Below are 26,227 nucleotides of genomic sequence, written 5' to 3' on the forward strand. Positions count from 1 at the left end.
TTCATATAAAAGAAGTTTACATTTCTTAATCCTCCTATCTTATCTATTGTGGTTACCTTCATTTTCATTCACATTTTACCCTCTCTAAGAATGGAAGGTCATTTATCCTTTTTATTATTTTACAACTATAATTAGCAATACTTTTAGCACTTTACAAAATTAAAGGTAATTATCATGCAACCCATTGTGGCCTACATTAAACAAAATATGTCACAATCAACAGGTAAGTGGCAATTTTACCGGTCACTTGCATCTATGTACATTTTTAACAGTGAACAAAATATAAGCCCTCAGTCCTCAATACTTTCTTTTATTTTTATTTTCACATTTCATTTTTTATGCCCATATGTAACACTTCTATACTCGGTATAGAAACCAGGACCTCATGCTTTGCCGTATATTGATCAATGTGCCCATGGACTCACACCAAAATCAGGTAAATATTGCTACAAGGTAATAACCTATGGTGGCATAGCTGCCTTGCTTGAGATTCATAGAGGTTCAGTAAAATGAAAGAAGGGTTCCAAAGAGTAATGTTCATTTCATGTTATATTTAAATTTATAGAATGTAAGGAAGCTTGACTGGGCAGAGAAATGAAGTTTTACAAATGGGAAGATCTTGAGAGATATTAGAACGTGTATTCTACACAGGGGATATCTAAGTTACATGTGGGGAATAAATGGACTGACAGAATGAAAAATTACCATTGGACAATTCAGTGTTTTTAAAGAAAATATTCAATGAACAGAAGAATATTTTAAAACTAAACTTCATTCTTGTATTCTTTATATGAAGCTCCACCTTAAAGACTAATTAACATCTTAGAATAACAAAATGATCAAGAAGCATGTGAACTAGGGAAAATATGCTGGTGTGTCATCGATTCCCCTTCAACCATAAAGACAGGATATAAGAATGAGGTGCTAACCTTTAAAAGTCTTGGAAAAATCAGGAATTCAAAGCTTACTATAAACATAGGAAAAGCAATATACAGCAAACCAATAGCCTACATCCAACTAAATTGAGAGAAAGTTGAAGGAATACCACTAAAATCAGGGAGTAGTCAAGGATGCCCCCTTAAACAAATTCAGCAAAGTGGCTGGATACAAAATTAACTCAAACAAATCAGTAGCCTTTCTCTATTCAAAGGATGAATAGGCTAAGAAAGGAATTAGGGAAACAACACCTTCAGAATAATCACAAATAAAATAAAATAACCCAGTGTGACTCTAACCAAGCAAGTGAAAATCCTGTTCGGTAAGAACTTCAAGTCTCTGAAGAAAGAATAGAAGATCTCATAAGATGGAAAGATCTCCCATTCTCACAGATTGGCAGGATTAACATTATAAAATTGGCCATCTGTCCAAAAGCAATCTACTGATTCGACGAAATCTCCATCAAAATTCTAACTCCATTCCCAATGGAGGTAGAAAGAGCGATTTGGAAATTCACTTGCATTAACAAAAAAACAGGATCCTGAGAACTATACTCAACAAGAAAAAAAAATTCTGGGGGAATCACCCTCCCTAACCTTAAGCTGTATTACAGAGCAATAGTGATAAAAATGTTATGATACTGGTACAGCGATAGGCAAGTAGATCAATGGAATAGAATAGGAGACCCAGAAATGAACCCATACACCTACCTATGGTCACTTGATTTTTAACAAAAGAACTAAAACCATCTAGTGGGAAAAAGATAGCTTTTTCAACAACTGGTGCTGAATCAACTGGCACTCAGCATGTAGACTGCAAATCAAACCTTTCTTATCACCCTGTACACAGTTAAAATCCAAGCAAATCAAGGATCTCCACATAAAACCAGATATACTCAACTTAAAAGAAGAAAACATGGGGAAGAGCCTAGAATACATGAGCCTGGAATACTTGGGAAAATTTCCTGAACAGAACAGCAATAGTTTATTCTCCAAGATCAAGAATCAACAAATGGGACCTCATCAAATTGCAAAGCTTCTGTAAGGCAAAGAGTACTGTCATTAGAAAAAAATGGCTACTAACAGATTGGAAAAGATTTTTATGAATCCTACATCTGATAGAAGGCTTACAACCAATATACACATAGAATTCAAATAGTTGGACTCCAGAGAATCAAATTACTCTATTACAAAATGGGGAGCAGAGCTAAACAAAGAATTCTCAATTGAGGAATATCAAATGGCCAAAAAGAACCTAAAGGACTGGTCAACATCTTTAGTCATCAGAGAAAATGCAAATCAGTATCACCCTGTGATTCAATGCCACACCAGTCAGAATGGCTAAGATCAAAACTCAGGCAACAGAGGTAGGCGAGGATTTGGAGAAGGAGGAACACTCCTCCTTTGTAGGTGGGAGAGCAAGCTGGGACAACTCTGGAAATCTGTTTGGAGGACCCAGCTTTACACACTCCTGTGCATATACACAAAAAGGGCTCCAACATAAAACAAAGAAACATATTCCATTACATTCACAACAGCCTTATTTACAATAGCCAGGAGCTGGAGAGAACCCAGATATCCGTTCATCTAAAGAGTTCACATGGAAAGACCCCTGGCTTCAACTGCATATGTAGCAGAGGATGGCCTTGTTGGGCACCAATAAGAGGAGAAGCTCGTGGTCCTGCCAAGGCTCTAGCCCCAGTGGAACGGAATGCTAAGGCAGGGAATCCGGAAGGAGTGGGCAAACGGGTGGGGGTGAACCCTCATATAAGAGGAGGAGGGACGATGAGCAAGGGGGTTCATGGTAAGAACCCACACACACACAGAGAAAAAGGAATGAGGGGCTGGGGTAGTTGTTAAAACTCAACTGGTAAAGCATTTGTCCTGAAAACCTGACTGCTGATCTTGGGATAAGGGGATCCGCAAAGCTCACTTGCCTACAAGTGTGAGGATCAGTGTGCTCCAAGACAGTAAATAAAGCACACCATGGACTTGCTTGAGTGGAGTCTCCAGAACAGAGGGACGATGGGCTGGAACCCACAGGGAGGCCTGCTTGCCTGAGCTCAGGCCTTAGAACCCCATGGTGGTACAACATAACTAGCAGTCGACATTGTCTCTGACCACCACACCCTAAGCTCCACACGTGTGGGGCACAGGAAGTGAGATGAGGACAATCTCTGTCCTTCACATGTGTATCGATGTAAAAACAACAGTACAGAAGGTGATTACATGGGAGCATGGTCACAGTTCCAGTTCTAAATGTCTTTGATCCATTATTATTTTATACTATATTATTATATTGTATCATATACATTATATTATATTATACATTATTATATTGCATCATATTATGTATTAAGAAAGTCGTCATAGAATCAGGGGGAGTGGGAAGTGGGATGGAAGAGGCAGGACAGGATATAACATTGAAATGTAAATGTATGAACTATCTAATAAAAATGAAAAAACAGAAAACAACAACAACAACAAAGAAGAAAGAAAATCTAGATAGGGGTCTTGGCAATAACAGCTCTAGTTTTGTTTAGTAGAGAACTCAGTTTGATTGCTAAGACACACAGGGCAGCTCACAACTGTCTATAGCTGCAGTTCCAGGGGATCCTGCACCAGGTTCTATCACAATGGTACACAGAAAATACACAGAGGCAAATCAACGGTATTTATGTGTGTGAGTGTGTGTGTCTTTTTGTATGTTTACAAAATGTAAGGGTTAACATAAGAATAAAATTATGTAGTTTCATTAAGGCCTAGGAGCTGCTGTTCCACAGTGTGGAGGTCTCATACGACTAAGAGCATTTAGCAGGTATAAAACCCAGGGGTCCCCAGTGAAAATGAGCCTATGTATGACCACTCTCTACCCTCAGATTGTAGCCCTGGAAGTTGATTTGTCTTCCTCCTTAGCCCTGAGTGTCCCTAACAGTTCCTACCCTCCTCCTTTTACTCCCCTCATCAATTTGAAGCCCCATTACCTGCCCCTCCAATCAGATTCATCCACATGATGATGACACTCATGGATCATACTTTCAATTTTCTCCACGTCCCCAACACAGGCCGCTCTTTGTAATCGACCCACGGGTTCATACCCAATCAGATAGAGGGGAAATTTCGTCGTTTTCTTTTGATGCAGGCATCCAAAACCAGGACAGGAGCGCCACAGACGGGTGTACCAGCGTCCCCTTCTGGGGAACTTCAATGCCAGAGCATCATATTCAAAATCTTCCTCCATTATGGAGCTCTAGGGCCGCCCAGGACCTTCTTACCCTCTCTTCCCTCCCATTTAGCTAATCTCCACCTCCCAAATTATACGATAAGAGTTTGCTAAAATCACCAATTCTTGCCAAAGAAGTGTAGGCAAGACCTGCTCGTTCAGGGTTAACTGAACTATACTTCATCACCTAGTAACACAGCTGCACTGGCACCACCATAGTGACATGCTCTGAGCTCACAATGGAGCTGGCTTACGGACTGTACCCTATGCTTATGCTCCATGTGTGCCCCCCTCAGACTCCACTGTTAGGAGCCCAGCCCCCTCAGTGCTTGTTCAAAGCTCTGTCAATGTTGACGCTGAAGTAGATCTATTTGCATGGCCTTCAAAGGGAGTACTGAGGGCAGTTAGGGCAGCCATTGCAATCTGTAACCCTAAGACTGGCCTGATGGACCTAAAAAAATCATCCTGATTTGGCAAACCCAGACCCAAAACAACAAACATTTCATGTGTCTGCTGTTAAGGATGTTAGGTTTTAAGTATCTGATATGAGAACTACAATCTGGATAACCACACAGTATTCCTGACTATCTACTAGGGAACTAGGGAGCAGAAGAATATCGCCCCAGGAAGAGGAAGGAGTGTATAGTGTTGGGAAGAGATAAAAGCTAGAATAGGAGGGGTTAATGAGAGGGAACCGGGAGAAATGGGTAGAGGCAAAGGGTACACACTTCTACCTCCCTCGCATTTTTCAAGCCCCTTTACCCTCCTTTCATATTCATCAACATGATGTTGACTGGAGTTGATCACTCTCTCCAGTGTATCCTGGTCACCTGCTGGCTGCATGTTGGAATGGGCATACAGATTCATACTTGATAAGGAAGAGGGTCAGTTTCTTTTTCTTATCCAGGCACCCACAGCCCTGGCATGCAAGCCTAGGTAAAGTAGGAAATAAGGGGAGGGACAACAAACACTAAAGTCCCTTTGAAAAAATTAAATGGAAATCTGCTACTCTATTAGCTTCCTATATGTATGGAATACATATGGAGCCAAAAACTAACATGACACGAGGCTCCACTTAGACATCTTGTGCCACCAAGTTACAAATCCAGCAACAGGAATGGGTGACAACCTGTTGAGTCATTACCCAAAGGGTCCTATAGAAAACCTTGACCATCACAAGCCAGTGCCAAGACTATTGGTTGCTCTACACAATCTGATGTTCAGGACTGACTTCTGAAGATAACATTTCTGTCATCACAGGGGGGGGAGGGATAGGTTGAGCCGGGGTCTAACTAGACTCTTCACACTACTAACCAGAGTTCATAATACTGGAAGGTAACCTGTCTGCTACTGGAGGGCAAAGGTAATCCTCAACATCAGTCAGCTTCAAACCCTGAAACCTACAGTAACACCTACAAAGAAGCTCAAAGGCATCTTCAAATCTAATTATAGGCGATCTAGAACTCTCATATCTTCACAGGCCCAGACATACATATAGTGCACACACAGACACGTAGGCAAAACATTCATACATGTGAAAGAAGCATTATCTTTCAATAATAACATGTTTACAGGTATGTAATACACTTATGCAGCAAATTCATCTTTTTCAAGTATATAATCTAGGAGTGCATTCTTACTATGTCATTAAATTATGCATCCCTTATACTATTGGTTTTAAAAATATTTTAAGTTTGAGAAAACTCTGTGGCCATTAGAAGGTACTCTTTATTCCTCCAGATCCTACCCCCTATCAACTTGTTAGGCACCAGCTCAGCCTATCCCTCTTTAATGACAGAAGTGTTACTTTAAGTATAGGAACTTAAGATCAGGATGTGTAGAGCACACCATAGCCCATGATGTGCCTGGGTTTCATGGATGCTTTGAGTTAAGGAGTAAACTGGCTGCAATCCAATCTAACATTTGGTCTCATTCGGTTGGTTTTTGGTGTAGATGTTGTCGTCGTTGTTGTTGTCGTTGTTGTTGTTGCTGCTGCTGCTGCTGCTGCTGTTGCTTCTGACATTGTTTGATAGATTGATTGGTTTTTTGGTGTCTGGTTTTTTGAGGTTTTTGTTTGTTTAAGTGATTCCTTGTGTGAGTGATTGTTTGATTTTCAAGAAAGTTTGTCTCTGCCCACCCCCTTTCTCTCTCTCTCTCTCTCTCCCTCTCTCTCTCCCTCTCTCTCTCTCTCTCTCTGTCTGTGTGTGTGTGTGTGTGTGTGTGTGTGTGTGTGTGTGTGTGTGTTTGAGTGTGTGTAGCTCTGGCTCTCCTGAATCTACCTCTGTAGACTAGGCTGGCCTCAAACTCGTGAAAATCTACATGCCTCTGCTTCCTGAGTGCTGGGATAAATTTCTATGCCCCCACCAACCAGGTCATTTTGCGTATTTAACAAAAATGAAGTCATCTAATATAGAAATATCCCCTTTCTTGGTCATTAAATAATAGCTTCTTTTATCATAAGATACTGTCAATGCCTCTGTCCATCTCTAGAGACTAGTCCATTGTATCAATATGATAAACTCTGTTTACCCATTCATCATGCTGGACCATTTGGGGTTCTCTCTTTTGTCTTTTACACTTAGCAGGGCAATTATACATCAATCACAAAAAAATGAGCTTCAGACTTGCCCTCAGGACAATGTGATGGAGAAGATACCTCTACTGTGATTCACTTTTCCCAGATTATATCCACATTTTGTAGAGTTGCTTAAAATCAACCAGCATCCTAGCCTCCAAGGCTCCAGTGCTGCTGTTGAGCAGAGTCAGAGAGGATGGAAGAGTGAATTTTGGGGGCATTCCTGTAAAACTAGGTCTTCCGGATGGAACAAATGCTAGCAGTCATGAGTCCAATACAGGGGCCTTTGCTGAAAACACCCCACACAGAATGGGGCATCCTAATTCCATCAGGTACTGGAAGGAGCTCCTGAAGTTTTAAAGGGTACCAGTTGAAGACTGGTTTTCACTTGAAAAATACACTAAAAAGCTACTGATGTAATAAAGAGTATAGAAACTTGTGGCTTTCACTTAGAACATTTTAATGGGAAACTTTTTTTTAGTTAACTTGAGTATTTCTTATATACATTTCGAATGTTATTCCCTTTCCTGGTTTCCAGGAAAACATCCCCCTAATCCCTGCCCCTCCCCTTCTTTATGGGTGTTCCCCTCCCCATCCTCCCCCCATTGCCGCCCTCCCCCCAACAATCTAGTTCACTGGGGGTTCAGTCTTAGCAGGATCCAGGGCTTCCCCTTCCACTGGTGCTCTTACAAGGATATTCTTAATGGGAAACTCTTAATTAAAAGGCAAACAGTTTAGGTCAACACTCATAGGATGAGTCACTAGGACTAGCAGCAGAGTCCTTGACAAGAGGGAGTCCTACTTAGCAATCTCATGATAAACCCTCACAAATCAGAGGCCCACTGCTCTCCTTGGACTGTTTTACTAACAGTGCTGTGCTGGCTTTCTTTTACAACTTTACAGCGTACGCAGACCAGACTCCATAAATTGTCATGTCTGCAAACGTCATCTGCTGTTCGTGATGTCACTTTATCTCTGAAAAAAACTGAGCTTCACTAAGGATCACCTTGGACATGGATACATCTACTGTCATGGTATTGGCCTGCTGCCTGCCCGATGGCAAAGAAGGACAAATAAGTCACCTCCAGGACACTGCAGTCACAGAGACATGGATTCTCCTTGATCAAGGTTCCAATCTCCTGGATTGCATCATCTGGTAAATGCGTGAGAAGTATTTGTTCTTTTCACACATAAAATCCTGTTCACCAAAATCAGTGAGTGCACAGTGCACCCTTCAGGTGCAGACCTGACCTATTAGACTGAGAATAAATTTTAACAAACATCCATGCTCAGTGGAATCCAAACATCACATCTGTCCTCCCAAGTGGAGGATATTTATACTCATTAAATTGCAGAAATTACTAAAATACCTAAATACTGAAGGGAAACACAGGGTGGCTGGTGCCATTGTGCCATCCTTAGGTGATGCTCCCACAGGTCCTCTGAATGCACGAAAGGGAAAGTACTGACCTCTACCTTCATCCACTCAGCAATTCCTTGTTTGAATCCTATTGACTTCTTAGTATTACTTCTCAGATTCCATGTTGTTTTTTCTTCTCTTTTACTAGTTACTTGGTATTATGTCTGTAAGTCACTCACTACAGTAATCTATCACCCCAATCTCTTAGAATCTCTACGTTTATTTGCTATAGAGATAATGAAGTCTTGAGGGAGAGATGTAAAGGAGTCATACCATTTAAAATGGAGTTACCACCTTCTCTGTACACTTTCCAGGTTGGGGTCTCTGTGTTAGTGTCTATAGCCTACAAGAAGATGATGCTTTTCTAACGAGGGTTCCAAACACAGATCTATAGCTATGACAGTCATTTCATTGATACGGATAAGAGTACTGAGTTTTCCTTTTGGCTCAGGACATATCTACTCTTAGGATTTTGGCTGCTTTAGCAGTTTCAGGCCTGGCTTCCATCACATAGAGTGTGTCTGAAATAGAATCAGGAAATAGAATTATTTCCATAATATGTGTTCCACTACTGTACCAGAACATCTTACGAGCCAGTAACTGGTTTACTTTGCAGTATTTGTAGCTTTGGAATAACCATGTTTGCATTTCTGTTCTGAAATCATGCAGACTACTTTATGTATCATGAATGCTACTTGGTAGGTGTGAAGCTTAATAGATAAGGTTTTTCTTGTGTTTATAGAGTAAATATACTTATTTTTATAGGAATCTATTAAGATTTTTACGAATGGTAGAGGCATCATTTTCAGCTAAATGATGATGATCATTGATTTATGCCATGTTTTAAATTTCAGGAGGTATGATTTATGAATGGATGTTTTTATTCTCTATGCTATAGGAGTAATGTTCAGGAAGTACCATTCTGCACAGCGAAGTCAAACATATTTCCTATTTTCTCATCTCCCACATCTGTGCTATGAAGTCTTATGTTTTGTTCCATGATGCATGTGGCATTGACTTTTGTGCTTGTTCTGTGTAATGGACCAAGTTTCTGTCTTCTCCATGAAGCTGTCTCTATTCATCAGTATAATTTGTTAACGTGCTGTCAATTCCCCATATACCATGGATTTATTTTTAATTTTTATTTTTTAATTAATTAGTTAATTAATATATACTTTCCTTCAATCTCTTCTCCAAATTTTGGCTTCATATTTCCTGCTATAAATATTTTTGTTCCCCCTTCTAAGAAATACTGACACAAACACATTTTGGTTGTCCTTCTTCTTGAGCTTTATGTGATCTGTGGATTGCACCTTGGCTCATCTGAGCTTCAGGGCTACTATTCACTTATCAGTGAGTGCACACCATCTGTGTTATTTTCTGGGGTCACCTCACTCAAGATGATATTTTCTAGTTCCATCCTTTTGCCTATGAATTTCATGAAGTCATTGCTTTTTAATAGCTGAGTAGTACTGCGTTTGTGTAATTGTACCACATTCTCTGTATCCATTCTTTTGTTGATGGACTTCTGGGTTCTTTCCAGCTTCTAGCTATTAAAAATAAGGCTGCCATGGACTTACTGGAGCATGTTTGTCTGTTATATGTTGGAGCATCTATTGGCTCTATGCCCAGAAATGGGTATACCTGGGTCCTCAGGTAGTACTATGTCCAATTTTCTGAGGAAACCCCCAGCTGATTACCAGAGCAGTTGTACCAGCTCGCTATCCAAGTAACAGTGGAGGAGTGTTCTGCTTTCTCCACATTCTTGTCAGAATCTGTGGTCACCTGAGTTTTGTTCCTAGCCACTCTGAGGGGTGTGAAGTAGAATCTCAGCATTGTTTTGATTTGCATTCCCCTAATGACTAAGATTGTTGAAGAACATTTCTACAGGTACTTTTCAGTTGTTCGATATTCCTCAGCTGAGATTTCTCTGTTTAGTTCTATATCCATTTCTCTAATAGGATTATTTGGCTCTCTGGAGTCTAAGTTCTTGAGTTCTTAGTACATATTGGATATTAGACCTCTATTGAATGTAGGATTGGTAAAGACCTTTTCCCAATCTCTTGGTTGCCGTGTTGTCCTAAAGACAGTATCCTTTGCCTTAGAGAAGCTTTGCAATATTATGAGGTCCCATTTGAAAGTCCTTGAGCAGAAGCCATTGGTGTTTCTTTTCAGGAAAATTTCCGCAGAGTCCCTACGTTCGAGGCTTTTCTCCACAGTTTCCCCTCTGGCTTTGAGTGTTTTCTTTTTATGTGGATGTCCTTGATCCACTTGCCCTTGAGCTTTGCACTAGGGAAGAAGATCAATATGCATTCTTCTGGGTGCGAACTTCCAGTTGATCCAGCAACAATTATTGAAAAAGCTATCTTTTTTCTACTGTATGGTTATATTTCCTTTGTCAAACATCAAGGGACCATAGGAGTATTTGTTCATTTCGGTGTCTTCAATTCTATTACATTGATCTACCTGCTTGTCTCTGTTTTAAATACCATACAGTTTTTAAAACTATTGCTCTGTAATACAGCTTGAGGTCAAGGACGGTGATTCTATCTTTTATTGTTATTATTTCTTTATGTTGAGGATAGTTTTCTCTATCCTTGTTTTTTTTGTTGTTATTCCAAGTGAATTTCCAAATTCATCTTTCTGACTCTATGAAGGATTGAATTGGAATTTTGATAGATTGTATTGAATCAGTAGATTGCTATCAGCAAGATAGCCATTTTTTATTTATTTACTTTTACACTTCAGATTTCATTCCCCTCCCAATCCACTCCCTGACAGTTCCACATCTAAATATTGCATACCTCCTCCCCCTACCCCTTGTCTCCTCCACAAGGATATCCCCAGCCCAGCAACTCCACCATATGTATAAGCTTCCTGGAGCCTCTAGTCTCTTGAAGGGTAGACATCTGCTTTACCTGAACCCAGACAGGGGTGTTCAATGACTCATGGCTGTCTGTGTACAAAATTATGGACAGATGCTTAATTACGTTTCCCAACCTATGAGCCTTTGAATACTGTTGCAGATTTCATTATTGCTTTACCTCTATGGTGTATTAACTCCAAATCTGTGCCGGTGAGGGCTCAAGCTGCGCTAATGTTGATGACTCTGCTGACATACATGGCTCCTTTATATTGACCTATTAAATTAATGATGGATTTCTAAATGTCATTAAAGAATCGTGTTGGTATTCTTAGGGGATTGCACAGACTATCTAGATGAATTTTTGTGTTATGGCCACTGTCTTACGTAGGACTTTAGTTGTGTGAACAGACACCATGGCCAATGCAACTCTTAAAAGGAAACCATTTCATTAGGGCTGGTTTACAGCCTCAGAGGTTCAGACCTGTTATCATCACAGCAGGATCACTGCAGCCACCAATCAGACATGGTGAAGGAGGATCTGAGAGCTGTAGATCTTCATCTGGATGGTCCTGCAGAATACGGCCTTCTAGGCAGCTAGGATGAGTGTGTTAAACCCCTTACACACAGTCGCACACCTACTCCAACAGGGCCACACCTACTCCAACAGGACCACGCTTCTAATAGTGCCACCCCTGAGCCAAGGAAATATAAACCATCACATCCAACTCCACCATATTAATCCTTCTGACCTAGGAGCGTGGGGCCTTTCCATATTACTGTATCTTCTTCTGTTAATTTACATTAAGTTTAGAGTTTTTACTGTACAAGTCATTCAATTCCTTGGTTATATTTAATCTATAATGTCTGTGAGAATCTGTTAGTTTGCTTATTTGCAGAGTGTGCTGGGAATTTGGATTTAGGAAACTAACTTGGTTTTATGCATTGCTTTTCCTCTAATACAATGCTGAATAATTGAATAGCTGCAGGGGAATTTTGGTGGAGGCTTTAGAGTCTTTTGTGTATATCAACCACCCAGGCCTAAATAAAGTGACATTGGCTTCATTCTTTCAAGGGTGTACATCTATCTCATTCACTTGTGCTGTTATTCTAGCTAAGACTTCAATGATTTTATTGAACAGGGGAAGATCAAATATACTTTTCACATTTCTGATTTCTGATTTAGTGTGAATGCTTGGCATAAATATTTTAGAATGATATTTGCTGTGTACCATTCTTATCTTGTCTTTATTATATTGAACTGTATCCTGGGTCTGATGGTTTGTATGTGTGAAGCCGAGGAAGTAGCAGTATTAGAAGTTGTGACCCTGTTGGAATAGGCATGTCACTGTGGGTGTGGGCTTTAAGACCCTGATCTTAGCTGCATGGCTGTCAGTCTTAAACTAACAGCCTTCACGTAAACATGTAGACTACTCAGCTATCAAAAAACAATGACTTTATGAAATTCAAAGGCAAGTGGATGGAACTGGAAAATATCCTGAGTGAGGTAACCCAATCACAGAAAAACACACATGGTATGTATGCACTCATTGATAAGTAGATATTAGCCCAAATGCTCGAATTACCCTAGATGCATAGAACACATGAAATTCAAGAGGGATGACCAAAATGTGAATGCTTCACTCCTTCTTTAAAAGGGGAACAAGAATACCCTTGGGAGGGAATAGGGATGCAAAGTTTAGAACAGAGGCTGAAGGAACACCCATTCAGAGCCTGCCCCACATGTGGCCCATAAATATACAGCCACCAAACTAGATAAGATGGATGAAGCAAAGAAGTGCAGGCTGACAGGAACCAGATATAGATCTTTCCTGAGAGACACAGCCAGAATAAGGCAAATACATTGGCGAACGCGAACAGCAAACCACTGAACTGAGAACAGGACCCCCGTTGAAGGAATCAGAGAAAGGACTGAAAGAGATTGAAGGGGATGAGACGCCATATGAACAACAATGCCAACCAACCAGAGCTTCCAGGGACTAAGCCACTACCCAAAGACTATACATGGACTGATTCTGGGCTCCAACTGCATAGGTAGCAATGAATAGCCTAGTAAGAGCACCAGTGGAAGGGGAAGCCCTTGGTCCTGCCATGACTGAACCCCCAGTGAACGTGATTATTGGGGGGAGGGCAGTAACAGGGGAAGATGGGGAGGGTAATACCCATATAGTAGGGGAAGGGGAGTGGTTGGGGGATTTGGCCCAGAAACCGGCAAAGGGAATAACAGTTGAAATTTAAATAAGAAATACCCAAGTTAATAAAGATGGAGGAAAAAATACTGAATAAAAGAAAGGAATGTAAACCATTGAGGCACGTTGTAAACCTGTCACTAGAATTCATTAATTAAATATTAATTCTATGTGCATATTGTTTAAACATCTGTGTTTCTTTCTTTTTTTTTTTTGAAATTTCAAAGTAGTTTTTATTTGCATTTCCTTGATGCTAAGGATATTGAATGTTTTTTTCTTTCTTTTTTTTTTCTTTTTTTTTTTTAATTTTTCTTTTTTTTTTTTATTAACTTGAGTATTTCTTATATACATTTCAAGTGTTATTCCCTTTCCCGGTTTCCGGACAAACATCACCCTCCCCCCTCCCCTTCCTTATGGGTGTTCCCCTCCCAAACCTCCCCCCATTGCCACCCTCCCCGCATAGTCTAGTTCACTGGGGGTTCAGTCTTAGCAGGACCCAGGGCTTCCCCTTCCACTGGTGCTCTTACTAGGATATTCATTGCTACCTATGGGGACAGAGTCCAGGGTCAGTCCATGTATAGTCTTTAGGTAGTGGCTTAGTCCCTGGAAGCTCTGGTTGCTTGACATTGTTGTACTTTTGGGGTCTCGAGCACCTTCAAGCTCTTCCAGTTCTTTCTCTGATTCCTTCAACGGGGGACCTATTCTCAGTTCAGTGGTTTGCTGCTGGCATTCGCCTCTGTATTTGCTGTATTCTGGCTGTGTCTCTCAGGAGCGATCTACATCCGGCTCCTGTCGGTCTGCACTTCTTTGCTTCATCCATCTTGTCTAATTGGGTGGCTGTATATGTATGGGCCACCTGTGGGGCAGGCTCTGAATGGGTGTTCCTTCAGTCTCTGTTTTAATCTTTGCCTCTCCCTTCCCTGCCAAGGGTATTCTTTTTCCTCATTTAAAGAAGGAGTGAAGCATTCACATTTTGATCATCCGTCTTGAGTTTCCTTTGTTCTAGGGATCTAGGGTAATTCAAGCATTTGGGCTAATAGCCACTTATCAATGAGTGCATACCATGTATGTCTTTCTGTGAGTGGGTTAGCTCACTCAGGATGATATTTTCCAGTTTCCATTTGCCTACGAATTTCATAAACTCGTTGTTTTTGATAGCTGAGTAATATTCCATTGTGTAGATGTACCACATTTTCTGTATCCATTCCTCTGTTGAAGGGCATCTGGGTTCTTTCCAGTTTCTGGCTATTATAAATAAGGCTGCGATGAACATAGTGGAGCACGTGTCTCTTTTATATGTTGAGGCATCTTTTGGGTATATGCCCAAGAGAGGTATGGCTGGATCCTCAGGCAGTTCAATGTCCAATTTTCTGAGGAACCTCCACACTGATTTCCAGAATGGTTTTACCAGTCTGCAATCCCACCAACAATGGAGGAGTGTTCCTCTTTCTCCACATCCTCGCCAGCATCTGCTGTCACCTGAGTTTTTGATCTTAGCCATTCTCACTGGTGTGAGGTGAAATCTCAGGGTTGTTTTGATTTGCATTTCCCTTATGACTAAAGATGTTGAACATTTCTTTAGGTGTTTCTCAGCCATTCGGCATTCCTCAGCTGTGAATTCTTTGTTTAGCTCTGAACCCCATTTTTTAATAGGGTTATTTGTTTCCCTGCGGTCTAACTTCTTGAGTTCTTTGTATATTTTGGATATAAGGCCTCTATCTGTTATAGGATTGGTAAAGACCTTTTCCCAATCTGTTGGTTGCCGTTTTGTCCTAACCACAGTGTCCTTTGCCTTACAGAAGCTTTGCAGTTTTATGAGATCCCATTTGTCGATTCTTGATCTTAGAGCATAAGCCATTGGTGTTTTGTTCAGGAAATTTTTTCCAGTGCCCATGTGTTCCAGATGCTTCCCTAGTTTTTCTTCTATTAGTTTGAGTGTGTCTGGTTTGATGTGGAGGTCCTTGATCCACTTGGACTTAAGCTTTGTACAGGGTGATAAGCATGGATCGATCTGCATTCTTCTACATGTTGCCCTCCAGTTGAACCAGCACCATTTGCTGAAAATGGTATCTTTTTTCCATTGGATGGTTTTGGCTCCTGTGTCAAAAATCAAGTGACCATAGGTGTGTGGGTTCATTTCTGGGTCTTCAATTCTATTCCATTGGTCTATCTGTCTGTCTCTGTACCAATACCATGCAGTTTTTATCACTATTGCTCTGTAATACTGCTTGAGTTCAGGGATAGTGATTCCCCCTGAAGTCCTCTTATTGTTGAGGATAGCTTTAGCTATCCTGGGTTTTTTGTTATTCCAGATGAATTTGCAAATTGTTCTGTCTAACTCTTTGAAGAATTGGATTGGTATTTTGATGGGGATTGCATTGAATCTGTAGATTGCTTTTGGTAAAATGGCCATTTTTACTATATTAATCCTGCCAATCCATGAGCATGGGAGATCTTTCCATCTTCTGAGGTCTTCTTCAATTTCTTTCCTCAGTGTCTTGAAGTTCTTATTGTACAGATCTTTTACTTGCTTGGTTAAAGTCACACCGAGGTACTTTATATTATTTGGGTCTATTATGAAGGGTGTCGTTTCCCTAATTTCTTTCTCGGCTTGTTTCGCTTTTGTATAGAGGAAGGCAACTGATTTATTTGAGTTAATTTTATACCCAGCCACTTTGCTGAAGTTGTTTATCTGCTTTAGTAGTTCTCTGGTGGAACTTTTGGGATCACTTAAATATACTATCATGTCGTCTGCAAATAGTGATATTTTGACCTCTTCTTTTCCGATCTGTATCCCCTTGATCTCCTTTTGTTGTCTGATTGCTCTGGCTAGAACTTCAAGAACTATATTGAATAAGTAGGGAGAGAGTGGGCAGCCTTGTCTAGTCCCTGATTTTAGTGGGATTGCTTCAAGTTTCTCTCCATTTAGTTTAATGTTAGCAACTGGTTTGCTGTATATGGCTTTTACTATATTTAGGTATGGGCCTTGAATACCTATTCTTTCCAGGACTTTTATCATGAAGGGGTGTTGAATTTTGTCAAATGCTTTCTCAGCATCTAATGAAATGATCATGTGGTTCTGTTCTTTCAGTTTGTTTATATGATGGATCACGTTGATGGTTTTCCTTATATTAAACCATCCCTGCATGCCTGGGATGAAGCCTACTTGATCATGGTGGATGATTGTTTTGATGTGCTCTTGAATTCGGTTTGCCAGAATTTTATTGAGTATTTTTGCGTCGATATTCATAAGGGAAATTGGTCTGAAGTTCTCTTTCTTTGTTGGGTCTTTGTGTGGTTTAGGTATAAGAGTAATTGTGGCTTCATAGAAGGAATTCGGTAGGGCTCCATCTGTTTCAATTTTGTGGAATAATTTGGATAATATTGGTATAAGGTCTTCTATGAAGGTTTGATAGAATTCTGCACTAAACCCGTCTGGACCTGGGCTCTTTTTGGTTGGGAGACCTTTAATGACTGCTTCTATTTCCTTAGGAGTTATGGGGTTGTTTAACTGGTTTATCTGTTCCTGATTTAACTTCGGTACCTGGTATCTGTCTAGGAAATTGTCCATTTCCTGAAGATTTTCAAGTTTTGTTGAATATAGGTTTTTATAGTAAGATCTGATGATTTTTTGAATTTCCTCTGAATCTGTAGTTATGTCTCCCTTTTCATTTCTGATTTTGTTAATTTGGACGCACTCTCTGTGTCCTCTCGTTAGTCTGGCTAAGGGTTTATCTATCTTGTTGATTTTCTCAAAGAACCAACTTTTGGTTCTGTTGATTCTTTCTATGGTCCTTTTTGTTTCTACTTGGTTGATTTCAGCTCTGAGTTTGATTATTTCCTGCCTTCTACTCCTCCTGGGTGTATTTGCTTCTTTTTGTTCTAGAGCTTTTAGGTGTGCTGTCAAGCTGCTGACATATGCTCTTTCCTGTTTCTTTCTGCAGGCACTCAGCGCTATGAGTTTTCCTCTTAGCACAGCTTTCATTGTGTCCCATAAGTTTGGGTATGTTGTACCTTCATTTTCATTAAATTCTAAAAAGTTTTTAATTTCTTTCTTTATTTCTTCCTTGACCAGGTTATCATTGAGTAGAGCATTGTTCAATTTCCACGTATATGTGTGCATTCTTCCCTTATTGTTATTGAAGACCAGTTTTAGGCCCTGGTGGTCCGATAGCACGCATGGGATTATTTCTATCTTTCTGTACCTGTTGAGGCCCGTTTTTTGACCAATTACATGGTCAATTTTGGAGAAAGTACCATGAGGAGCTGAGAAGAAGGTATATCCTTTTGCTTTAGGATAGAATGTTCTATAAATATCCGTTAAGTCCATTTGGCTCATGACTTCTCTTAGTCTGTCTACATCACTGTTTAATTTCTGTTTCCATGATCTGTCCATTGATGAGAGTGGGGTGTTGAAATCTCCCACTATTATTGTGTGAGGTGCAATGTGTGTTTTGAGCTTTAGTAAGGTTTCTTCTACGTATGTAGGTGCCCTTGTATTTGGGGCATAGATATTTAGGATTGAGAGTTCATCTTGGTGGATTTTTCCTTTGATGAATATGAAGTGTCCTTCCTTATCTTTTTTGATGACTTTTAGTTGAAAATTGATTTTATTTGATATTAGAATGGCTACTCCAGCTTGCTTCTTCTGACCATTTGCTTGGAAAATTGTTTTCCAGCCTTTCACTCTGAGGTAATGTCTCTCTTGGTCTCTGAGGTGTGTTTCCTGTAGGCAGCAGAATGCAGGGTCCTCGTTGCGTATCCAGTTTGTTAATCTATGTCTTTTTATTGGGGAGTTGAGGCCATTGATATTGAGAGATATTAAGGAATAGTGATTATTGCTTCCCGTTATATTCATATTTGGAAGTGAGGTTATGATTGTGTGCTTTCATTCTCTTTGTTTTGTTGCCAAGATGATTAGTTTCTTGCTTCTAGGGTATAGCTTGCCTCCTTATGTTGGGCTTTACCCTTTATTATCCTTTGTAGTGCTGGATTTGTAGAAAGATATTGTGTAAATTTGGTTTTGTCATGGAATATCTTGGTTTCTCCATCTATGTTAATTGAGAGTTTTGCAGGATACAGTAACCTGGGCTGGCATTTGTGTTCTCTTAGGGTCTGTATGACATCTGTCCAGGATCTTCTGGCCTTCATAGTTTCTGGCGAAAAATCTGGTGTGATTCTGATAGGTCTGCCTTTATATGTTACTTGACCTTTTTCCCTTACTGCTTTTAATATTCTTTCTTTATTTTGTGCGTTTGGTGTTTTGACAATTATGTGACGGGAGGTGTTTCTTTTCTGGTCCTATCTATTTGGAGTTCTGTAGGCTTCTTGTATGCCTATGGGTATCTCTTTTTTTAGGTTAGGGAAGTTTTCTTCTATGATTTTGTTGAAGATATTTACTGGTCCTTTGAGCTGGGAGTCTTCACTCTCTTCTATACCTATTATCCTTAGGTTTGATCTTCTCATTGAGTCCTGGATTTCCTGTATGTTTTGGACCAGTAGCTTTTTCCGCTTTACATTATCTTTGACAGTTGAGTCAATGATTTCTATGGAATCTTCTGCTCCCGAGATTCTCTCTTCCATCTCTTGAATTCTGTTGGTGAAGCTTGTATCTACAGCTCCTTGTCTTTTCTTTTGATTTTCTATGTCCAGGGTTGTTTCCATGTGTTCTTTCTTGATTGCTTCTATTTCCATTTTTAATTCCTTCAACTGTTTGATTGTGTTTTCCTGGAATTCTTTCAGGGATTTTTGCAATTCCGCTCTGTGGGCTTCTACTTGTTCTCTAAGGGAGTTCTTTCTGTCTTTCTTGAAGTCCTCCAGCATCATGATCAAATATGATTTTAAAACTAGGTCTTGCTTTTCTGGTGTGTTTGGATATTCCGTGTTTGCTTTGGTGGGAGAATTTGGCTCCGATGATGCCATGTAGTCTTGGTTTCTGTTGCTTGGGTTCCTGTGCTTGCCTCTCGCCATCAGATTATCTCTAGTGTTACTTTGTTCTGCTATTTCTGACAGTGGCTAGACTGTCCTATAACCTGTGTGTCAGGAGTGCTGTAGACCTGTTTTCCTGTTTTCTTTCAGCCAGTTATGGGGACAGAGTGTTCTGCTTTCGGGCGTGTAGTTTTTCCTCTCTACAGGTCTTCAGCTGTTCCTGTGGGCCTGTGTCTTGAGTTCACCAGGCAGGTTTCTTGCAGGGGAAAAATTGGTCCTACCTGTGGTTCCAAGCCTCAAGTTTGCTCGTGGGGTACTGCCTAAGTCCTCTCCGCTGTGGCAGCAACCGGGAAAATCTGTGCCGCTCCTTCCGGGAGTCTCCGTGCACCAGGGTTTCAGATGACGTTTGGTGTTTTCCTCTGGCGCCTGGATGTGCACAGAGTGCAGTCTCTTCTGGTTTACCAGGCGTGTCCGCCTCTCTGAAGGTTCAGCTCTCCCTCCCACGGGATTTGGGTGCAGAGAACTGTTTATCCCTTCTGTTTCCTTCAGGTTCCAGCAGTGTCTCAGGCGCAGGGGTCCTGCCGCTCCCGGGCCCTCCCCTACGGGAACCCAGAGGCCTTATACAGTTGCCTCTTGGGCCAGGGATGTGGGCAGGGGTGGGCAGTGTTGGTGGGATCCTCCGCTCTGCAGCCTCAGGAGTGCCCACCTGATCTGGCGGTGAGGTCTCTCTCCCACGGGGTTTCCTGTGTTTCTTTCAATGGTAAAATGTGATCATATTCACAATGAGGCATTTCCTTTCATTTTACTGACGTTTCTTGTTGCTATTGTCAATATAATTGAAATAAGGTGAGGTTGGACTCTTGAATGGACACACAAGGCAGGGCCTTGTTTTCACATTACACACTCTTCTGCTTTATCAGGAGCTCTGAAGAATTAGCTACCGTATGCAGAAAAACCGTGGACTAATCCCTTCTGAAAATGTGCTGTCAACAGAAACAAAATCCTGCGCTTCCTTCACTACATGATTTTTATAAAGCTATTAGAATAAATTGATGAAGTTCCTCATCACAAACATCTCCCCATTTGATTTCAAGCAGGCATGGTAACAGGATCGGCTCTGCATGGCAAACCTGAGGTCTGAATGATGTAGGAGGAGGAGCCTGAGGCAGAGATGGATCTTTGCTCTCGGCATGATTTATTGTGTGCTGTCTCCAGGTTTATCATGTCCCTATTTATGATATCAGTGTGTGAGGGTTGTGGATTTTGGAAATTTTTCTGTTTAATCTTAATTGAATACTGTTGGATAATTGAAAGACTGTGTGAATTTTCTCTTGATAACTGACACACTGTTGAAGATTCCTATGCATGATTTACTGGTTGTGTTCATTTCCTTTGTATGCATGACAGGCACTTAGCTTTTCCTATGGATGACTCTCACGCAATGTATGTGATCTGTGGATGACTGACAGACTGTGCGTGTTTCTAATAGATGACTGAGAGGCTGTTGACTTTACTGTGGCTGTTTGAAAGGATATTGAAATTTCTTATAAATGGTTCTAAGGCTATGGGCAATTCCTATGGGTTATTGATAGGATGTAGATTTTTCCCCCAGATGACTACCAAGTTGGGGGTGTGCCATGTAGCTGACAAACAGGCAACTCTTTCCTACACATGATTGACAGGTTGTTGGTTTTTCCTATGAATGCCTTACAGGTTGTGGGTACTTTCTATGGATGATTTCATGTAGCAGTCATTTACCATGGAGGACTGACTGAAAGTCTGTGCATATTTGTTATGCATACTGAACAATGGTAGATACATACTATGTATGGTTGACAGGCTTTGGCTATTTCTTATCAATGATGGACAGGGTGTAGGTATTTCCTATGAATGACAGATAGAGTGTGGGCTTGTCCTTTGGACAAGTGACAAAGTTGGTATATGTTTCCTGGGGCTGAGTGATAGGCTGTTGACACTACCTATGAATAATCCACAGGCTTTGAGATATGTTGTGAAAGACTGACAGGCTGTGGGTCTCTCCATTGAATGACTGGCTATGGGAGTTTCTAATGTATGACTGACCGGCTCTGAGAGGTTTGTATATAAGTTAGTCGCCATGTCCTGTGGGTGATTAACAGACTATGGCCATTTGTTATGTCTGATTGACAGACTGTGATAATTTCTTCTGGATGACTGACAGGTTTTGTGAGTTGCTGGTAGGTGATTGACAGGGTGAGGGGATTTCCAGTGAATGACTGACAGGACATGGGCAATTCTTATGGATGGTAGCCAGGCTGTGGGCTTTTACTTTGGATGATGTAGGTGTTGGGGACAGATTTTTGATAAGCTCTATGACTTGTGGGTGACTGACATGTTGTGCTTCTTAAGCTAGATGATTGATACATCATAGGCATGACCTACAGATGCAGATCTGCAGACCAATTGTTTCACTGTAAATTTTATAAACAAATGAAAATTGAAATCCCCAGTCACCAATACTTTGACTTTTTCAATCCAAATTTCATTTTTTATGCCCATGATTAAGCTTTCTATATTTGCTACCATTAGGATCACAACATATTGCTTAGGTAATAAATAAAGTATCCATGTTAACCCGGGAGCAAAAATGTAGCAAAGCAGGACCTTGCATTTTGTTTTAAAATGGTCAATGTATCCCTGGACTTACACTAAATTTGGTAAATATAAGTAGAAGGAGATAAACTATGGCATCCAATCTCCTATATATGAGATTCAAAAAGGTTTCAGCAAAATGAAATGAGAGTTCCAAAAAGCAAGGGTCATTTCATGCTATATTTACATTTATATGATATAAGGAAGCTTGACTGGGCAAAGAAACATAAAGGTTTAAGAATGAGAAGACCTTGAGTTATATTTTTTTTTCGGAGCTGGGGACCGAACCCAGGACCTTGTGCTTGCTAGGCAAGGGCTCTACCACTGAGCCAAATCCCCAACCTGACCTTGAGATATATTAAAATGTGTATTATACACAATAGACATTTAATTACATGTGAGGAATAAATGGACTGACAGAATGAAAAACTATAGTTGGACAAATCAGAGTTTGAAGAAAATATTCAATAAGCATAAGAATATTTTCAAACTATAATTCATTCTTGGATTATTTATATGAAGCTCTACCTTAACAACTAATAAACACCTTAAAATAACAAAATGATTAAGAAGCATGTGGACTTCGGAAAATATGCTGGTGTGCCATCAATTCCCCTTCAAGCAAAAAAATATGAAATACGAATGAGGGCCTAGCCCATCACACTGCTCCCTGATCTCAAATCCCATGGAAAAGAGATCTAAACACCAAGAAGTATGGAACATCCTGAGACCACAGGACAGACAGACACATCTGTCCACTTTCAATACCACATTCTCATCAATGGACAGATAAGAGAAACAGAAATTAAACAGCGACATAGAGAAACTAACAGAAGTTATATACTAAATGGATTTAACAAATATTTATAGAACATTAAATAATAAAACAAAAGGATTTACATTCTTCTCAGTACCTCATAGTACCTCCTCGAAAATTGACCATATAATTTGTCAAAAAAATAGGCATCAATAGATACAGGAAGATAGAAATAATTCTATTTGTCCTATCAGATCACCATGGACAAAGGCTGGTCTTCAATAAAAACAATAATGGCAGAATGCCCTCAGATACATTGAAGTTTAACAACACACTACTCAATGAAAACTTGGTCAAGGAAGAATTAATGATATAAATTAAAGATTTCTTAGCACTTCCTTCGGATGCAAGTTACTAGATGACTGCTTCTCGGCCTCGCCAGGAAACTAGTAAGTTCCTCTGGGATCAAGTAGAATTTTATAAGAACATAATGGATGGAGAGGAGAAAACCTATGGTGGCTGTGAAGGCCCTGATGCCATGTATGTGAAATTAATATCTTCTGATGGTCATGAATTTATTGTAAAAAGAGAACATGCATTAACATCAGGAACAATAAAGGCCATGTTGAGTGGTCCAGGTCAGTTTGCGGAGAATGAAACCAATGAGGTCAACTTTAGAGAGATCCCTTCACATGTGCTATCGAAAGTGTGCATGAATTTTACCTACAAGGTCCGCTATACTAACAGCTCCACTGAAATTCCTGAATTCCCAACTGCACCTGAAATTGCACTGGAACTGCTGATGGCCGTGAACTTCTTAGATTGTTAAATAAGATAAATTATAATAAACTGTTAATTTTTTTCAGTATTTAATACCTGTAGTTCAGTTAGTAATTTTTTCACATATAGCATGTTGCCTTTATGAAATTGAACGCTAAAGTTAATTGCTGAGCAGATTTCTTCTGTCATTTGCATAGCAGAGTTGAAATTTGTTTGCTACATCAACAAATTAAGGAAGTTTCACAAGCCAAAAAATAAATAAATAATGCCAGTTTAAAAAAAAAAAGATTTCTTAGAATTTAATGAAAATGAAGATACAACACACCCAAACATTTAGGACACAGTGAGAGCAGTACTAAAAGGAAAACTCATAGCTCTGAGTGCCGCCAAAAGAAACAGGAGAGAGCATACTCAGCAGCTTGACAGCACATCTAAAAAGTCTAGAGCCAAAAGAAGTAAATACACACAAGAGGAATAGAAGGGAAGAAATAATAAAACTAAGAGCTAAAATCATCCAAGTTTTAAAAAAAAAGAGTACACAAAGAATCAACAAAAGCAGGAGCTGGTTCTTCGACAAAATCAACAAGATAGAAAAACCCTTAGCAAGAATACCCAGAGTGTATCCAAATTAACAAAACCAGAAGGGAAAAGGGAGACATAACAAAAAAAATCTGAGGAAATTAAAAATATCAACAAATCCTACTACAAAAGCATATATTCAACAAAACTGGAAAATCTGGAGGAAATAGACAATTTTCTAGACAAATACAAGGTACTAAAGTTAAATCAGAAACAGATAAACATCTAAACAACACCATAATTCCTAAAGAAGTAGAAGCAGTTATTAAGAGTCTCCCAATCAAAGAGAACCCAGGACTCCATGAATTTACTGCAGAATTCTATCAGGCCTTCATAGAAGACCTCATATCAATACTGTCCAGATTAGTTCCCAAAACAGAAATAGGCAGAGCACTACCAAATTCCTTCTTTGAAACGACAGTTACTCTTATAACTAAACCACACAAAAATCCAACAAAGAAAGAGAACTTGAGACCATTTACCCTTATGATTATTGATGTAAAAATACTCAATAAAAATCTTGCAAAGTGAATGCAAGAACACATCAAAATAATCACCCATCATGATCAGTTAGGCTTCAGCCCAAGGATGAAAGGATGGTCCAATATACTAAACGATAACCTGGGCAAGGAAGAAATAAAGAAAGAAATTAAAGACTTCTTAGAATTTAATGAAAATGAAGGTACGACATACCCACACGTATGGGACACAATTAAAGCTGTGCTAAGAGGAAAACTCATAGTTCTTAGTGCCTGCAGAAAGAAACAGGAGAGAGCCTATATCAGCAGCTTGACAGCACACCTAAAAGCTCTAGAACAAAAAGAAGCAAATACACCCAGGAGGAGTAGAAGGCAGGAAATAATCAAACTCAGAGCTGAAATCAACCAAGTAGAAGAAAAGAGGACCATAGAAAGAAACAACAGAACCAAAAGTTGGTTCTCTGAGAAAATCAACGGGACAGATAAACCCTTAGCCAGACTAACGAGAGGACACAGAGAGTGTGTCCAAATTAACAAAATCAGAAATGAAAAGGGAGACACAACTACAGATTCAGAGGAAATTAAAAAAATCATCAGATCTTATTATAAAAGCCTATATTCAACAAAACTTGAAAATCGGCAGGAAATGGACAATTTCCTAGACAGATACCAGGTACCGAAGTTAAATCAGGAACAGATAAACCAGTTAAACAACCCCATAACTCCTAAGGAAATAGAAGCAGTCATTAAAGGTCTCCCAACCCACTCCTGAGGCTGCAGAGCGGAAGAGACCACCAACACTGCTCACCCCTGCCCACATCCCTGGCCCAAGAGGAAACTGTATAAGGCCTCTGGGCTCCCGTGGGGGAGGGCCCAGGAGCGGCAGGACCCCTGCCAGAGACACCGCCGGACCCTGAAGGAAACAGACCGGATAAACAGTTCTCTGCACCCAAATCCCGTGGGAGGGAGAGCTAAACCTTCAGAGAGGCAGACAGGCCTGGGAAACCAGAAGAGACTGCTCCCTGCACACACATCTCGGACGCCAGAGGAAAAAGCCAAAGACCATCTGGAACCCTGGTGCACTGTAGCTCCAGGAAGGGGCGGCACAGGTCTTCCTGGTTGCTGCCGCTGCAGAGAGCCCCTGGGCAGCACCCCACGAGCGAACTTGAGCTTCGGGACCACAGGTAAGACCAAATTTTCTGCTGCAAGAAAGCTGCCTGGTGAGCTTGGGACACACGGAAGCAGAATTTCTCTAGAACAGGGCACGTTCTGTGTTTACCGGAAGTCCCACACCCGCGGATCCCGGCCCGCAGCAGCTCTCTGCTCCCAGACCCGGTGAGAGAGAGACCCAACCGCCTGGTCAGGTGGGCACTCCTGAGGCTGCAGAGCGGAAGAGACCACCAACACTGCTCACCCCTGCCCACATCCCTGGCCCAAGAGGAAACTGTATAAGGCCTCTGGGCTCCCGTGGGGGAGGGCCCAGGAGTGGCAGGACCCCTGCCAGAGACACCGCCGGACCCTGAAGGAAACAGACCGGATAAACAGTTCTCTGCACCCAAATCCCGTGGGAGGGAGAACTAAAACTTCAGAGAGGCAGACAAGCCTGGGAAACCAGAAGAGACTGCTCCCTGCACACACATCTCGGACGCCAGAGGAAAAAGCCAAAGACCATCTGTAACCCTGGTGCACTGAAGCTCCCGGAAGGGGCGGCACAGGTCTTCCTGGTTGCTGCCGCTGCAGAGAGCCCCTGGACAGCACCCCACGAGCAAACCTGAGCCTCGGGACCACAGGTAAGACCAAATTTTCTGCTGCAAGAAAGCTGCCTGGTGAACTCAAGACACAGGCTC

The 26,227-nt window shown here is 40.7% G+C and overlaps 1 protein-coding gene across 1 annotated transcript; it reads left to right on the forward strand.

Annotated features, from left to right (window-relative positions):
* The first annotated feature begins 22,943 nt into the window (after nucleotides 1–22,943).
* On the forward strand, nucleotides 22,944–23,398 carry LOC120097475 (elongin-C-like). Its single transcript, XM_063275831.1, has one exon. It carries the CDS (start codon nucleotides 22,961–22,963, stop codon nucleotides 23,369–23,371), a length of 411 nt encoding a protein of 136 aa, XP_063131901.1. The 5' UTR covers nucleotides 22,944–22,960; the 3' UTR covers nucleotides 23,372–23,398.
* The last annotated feature ends 2,829 nt before the right edge of the window (nucleotides 23,399–26,227 follow it).

Source organism: Rattus norvegicus, chromosome 16 (assembly GCF_036323735.1).
Source record: "Rattus norvegicus strain BN/NHsdMcwi chromosome 16, GRCr8, whole genome shotgun sequence".
NCBI lineage: Eukaryota > Metazoa > Chordata > Mammalia > Rodentia > Muridae > Rattus > Rattus norvegicus.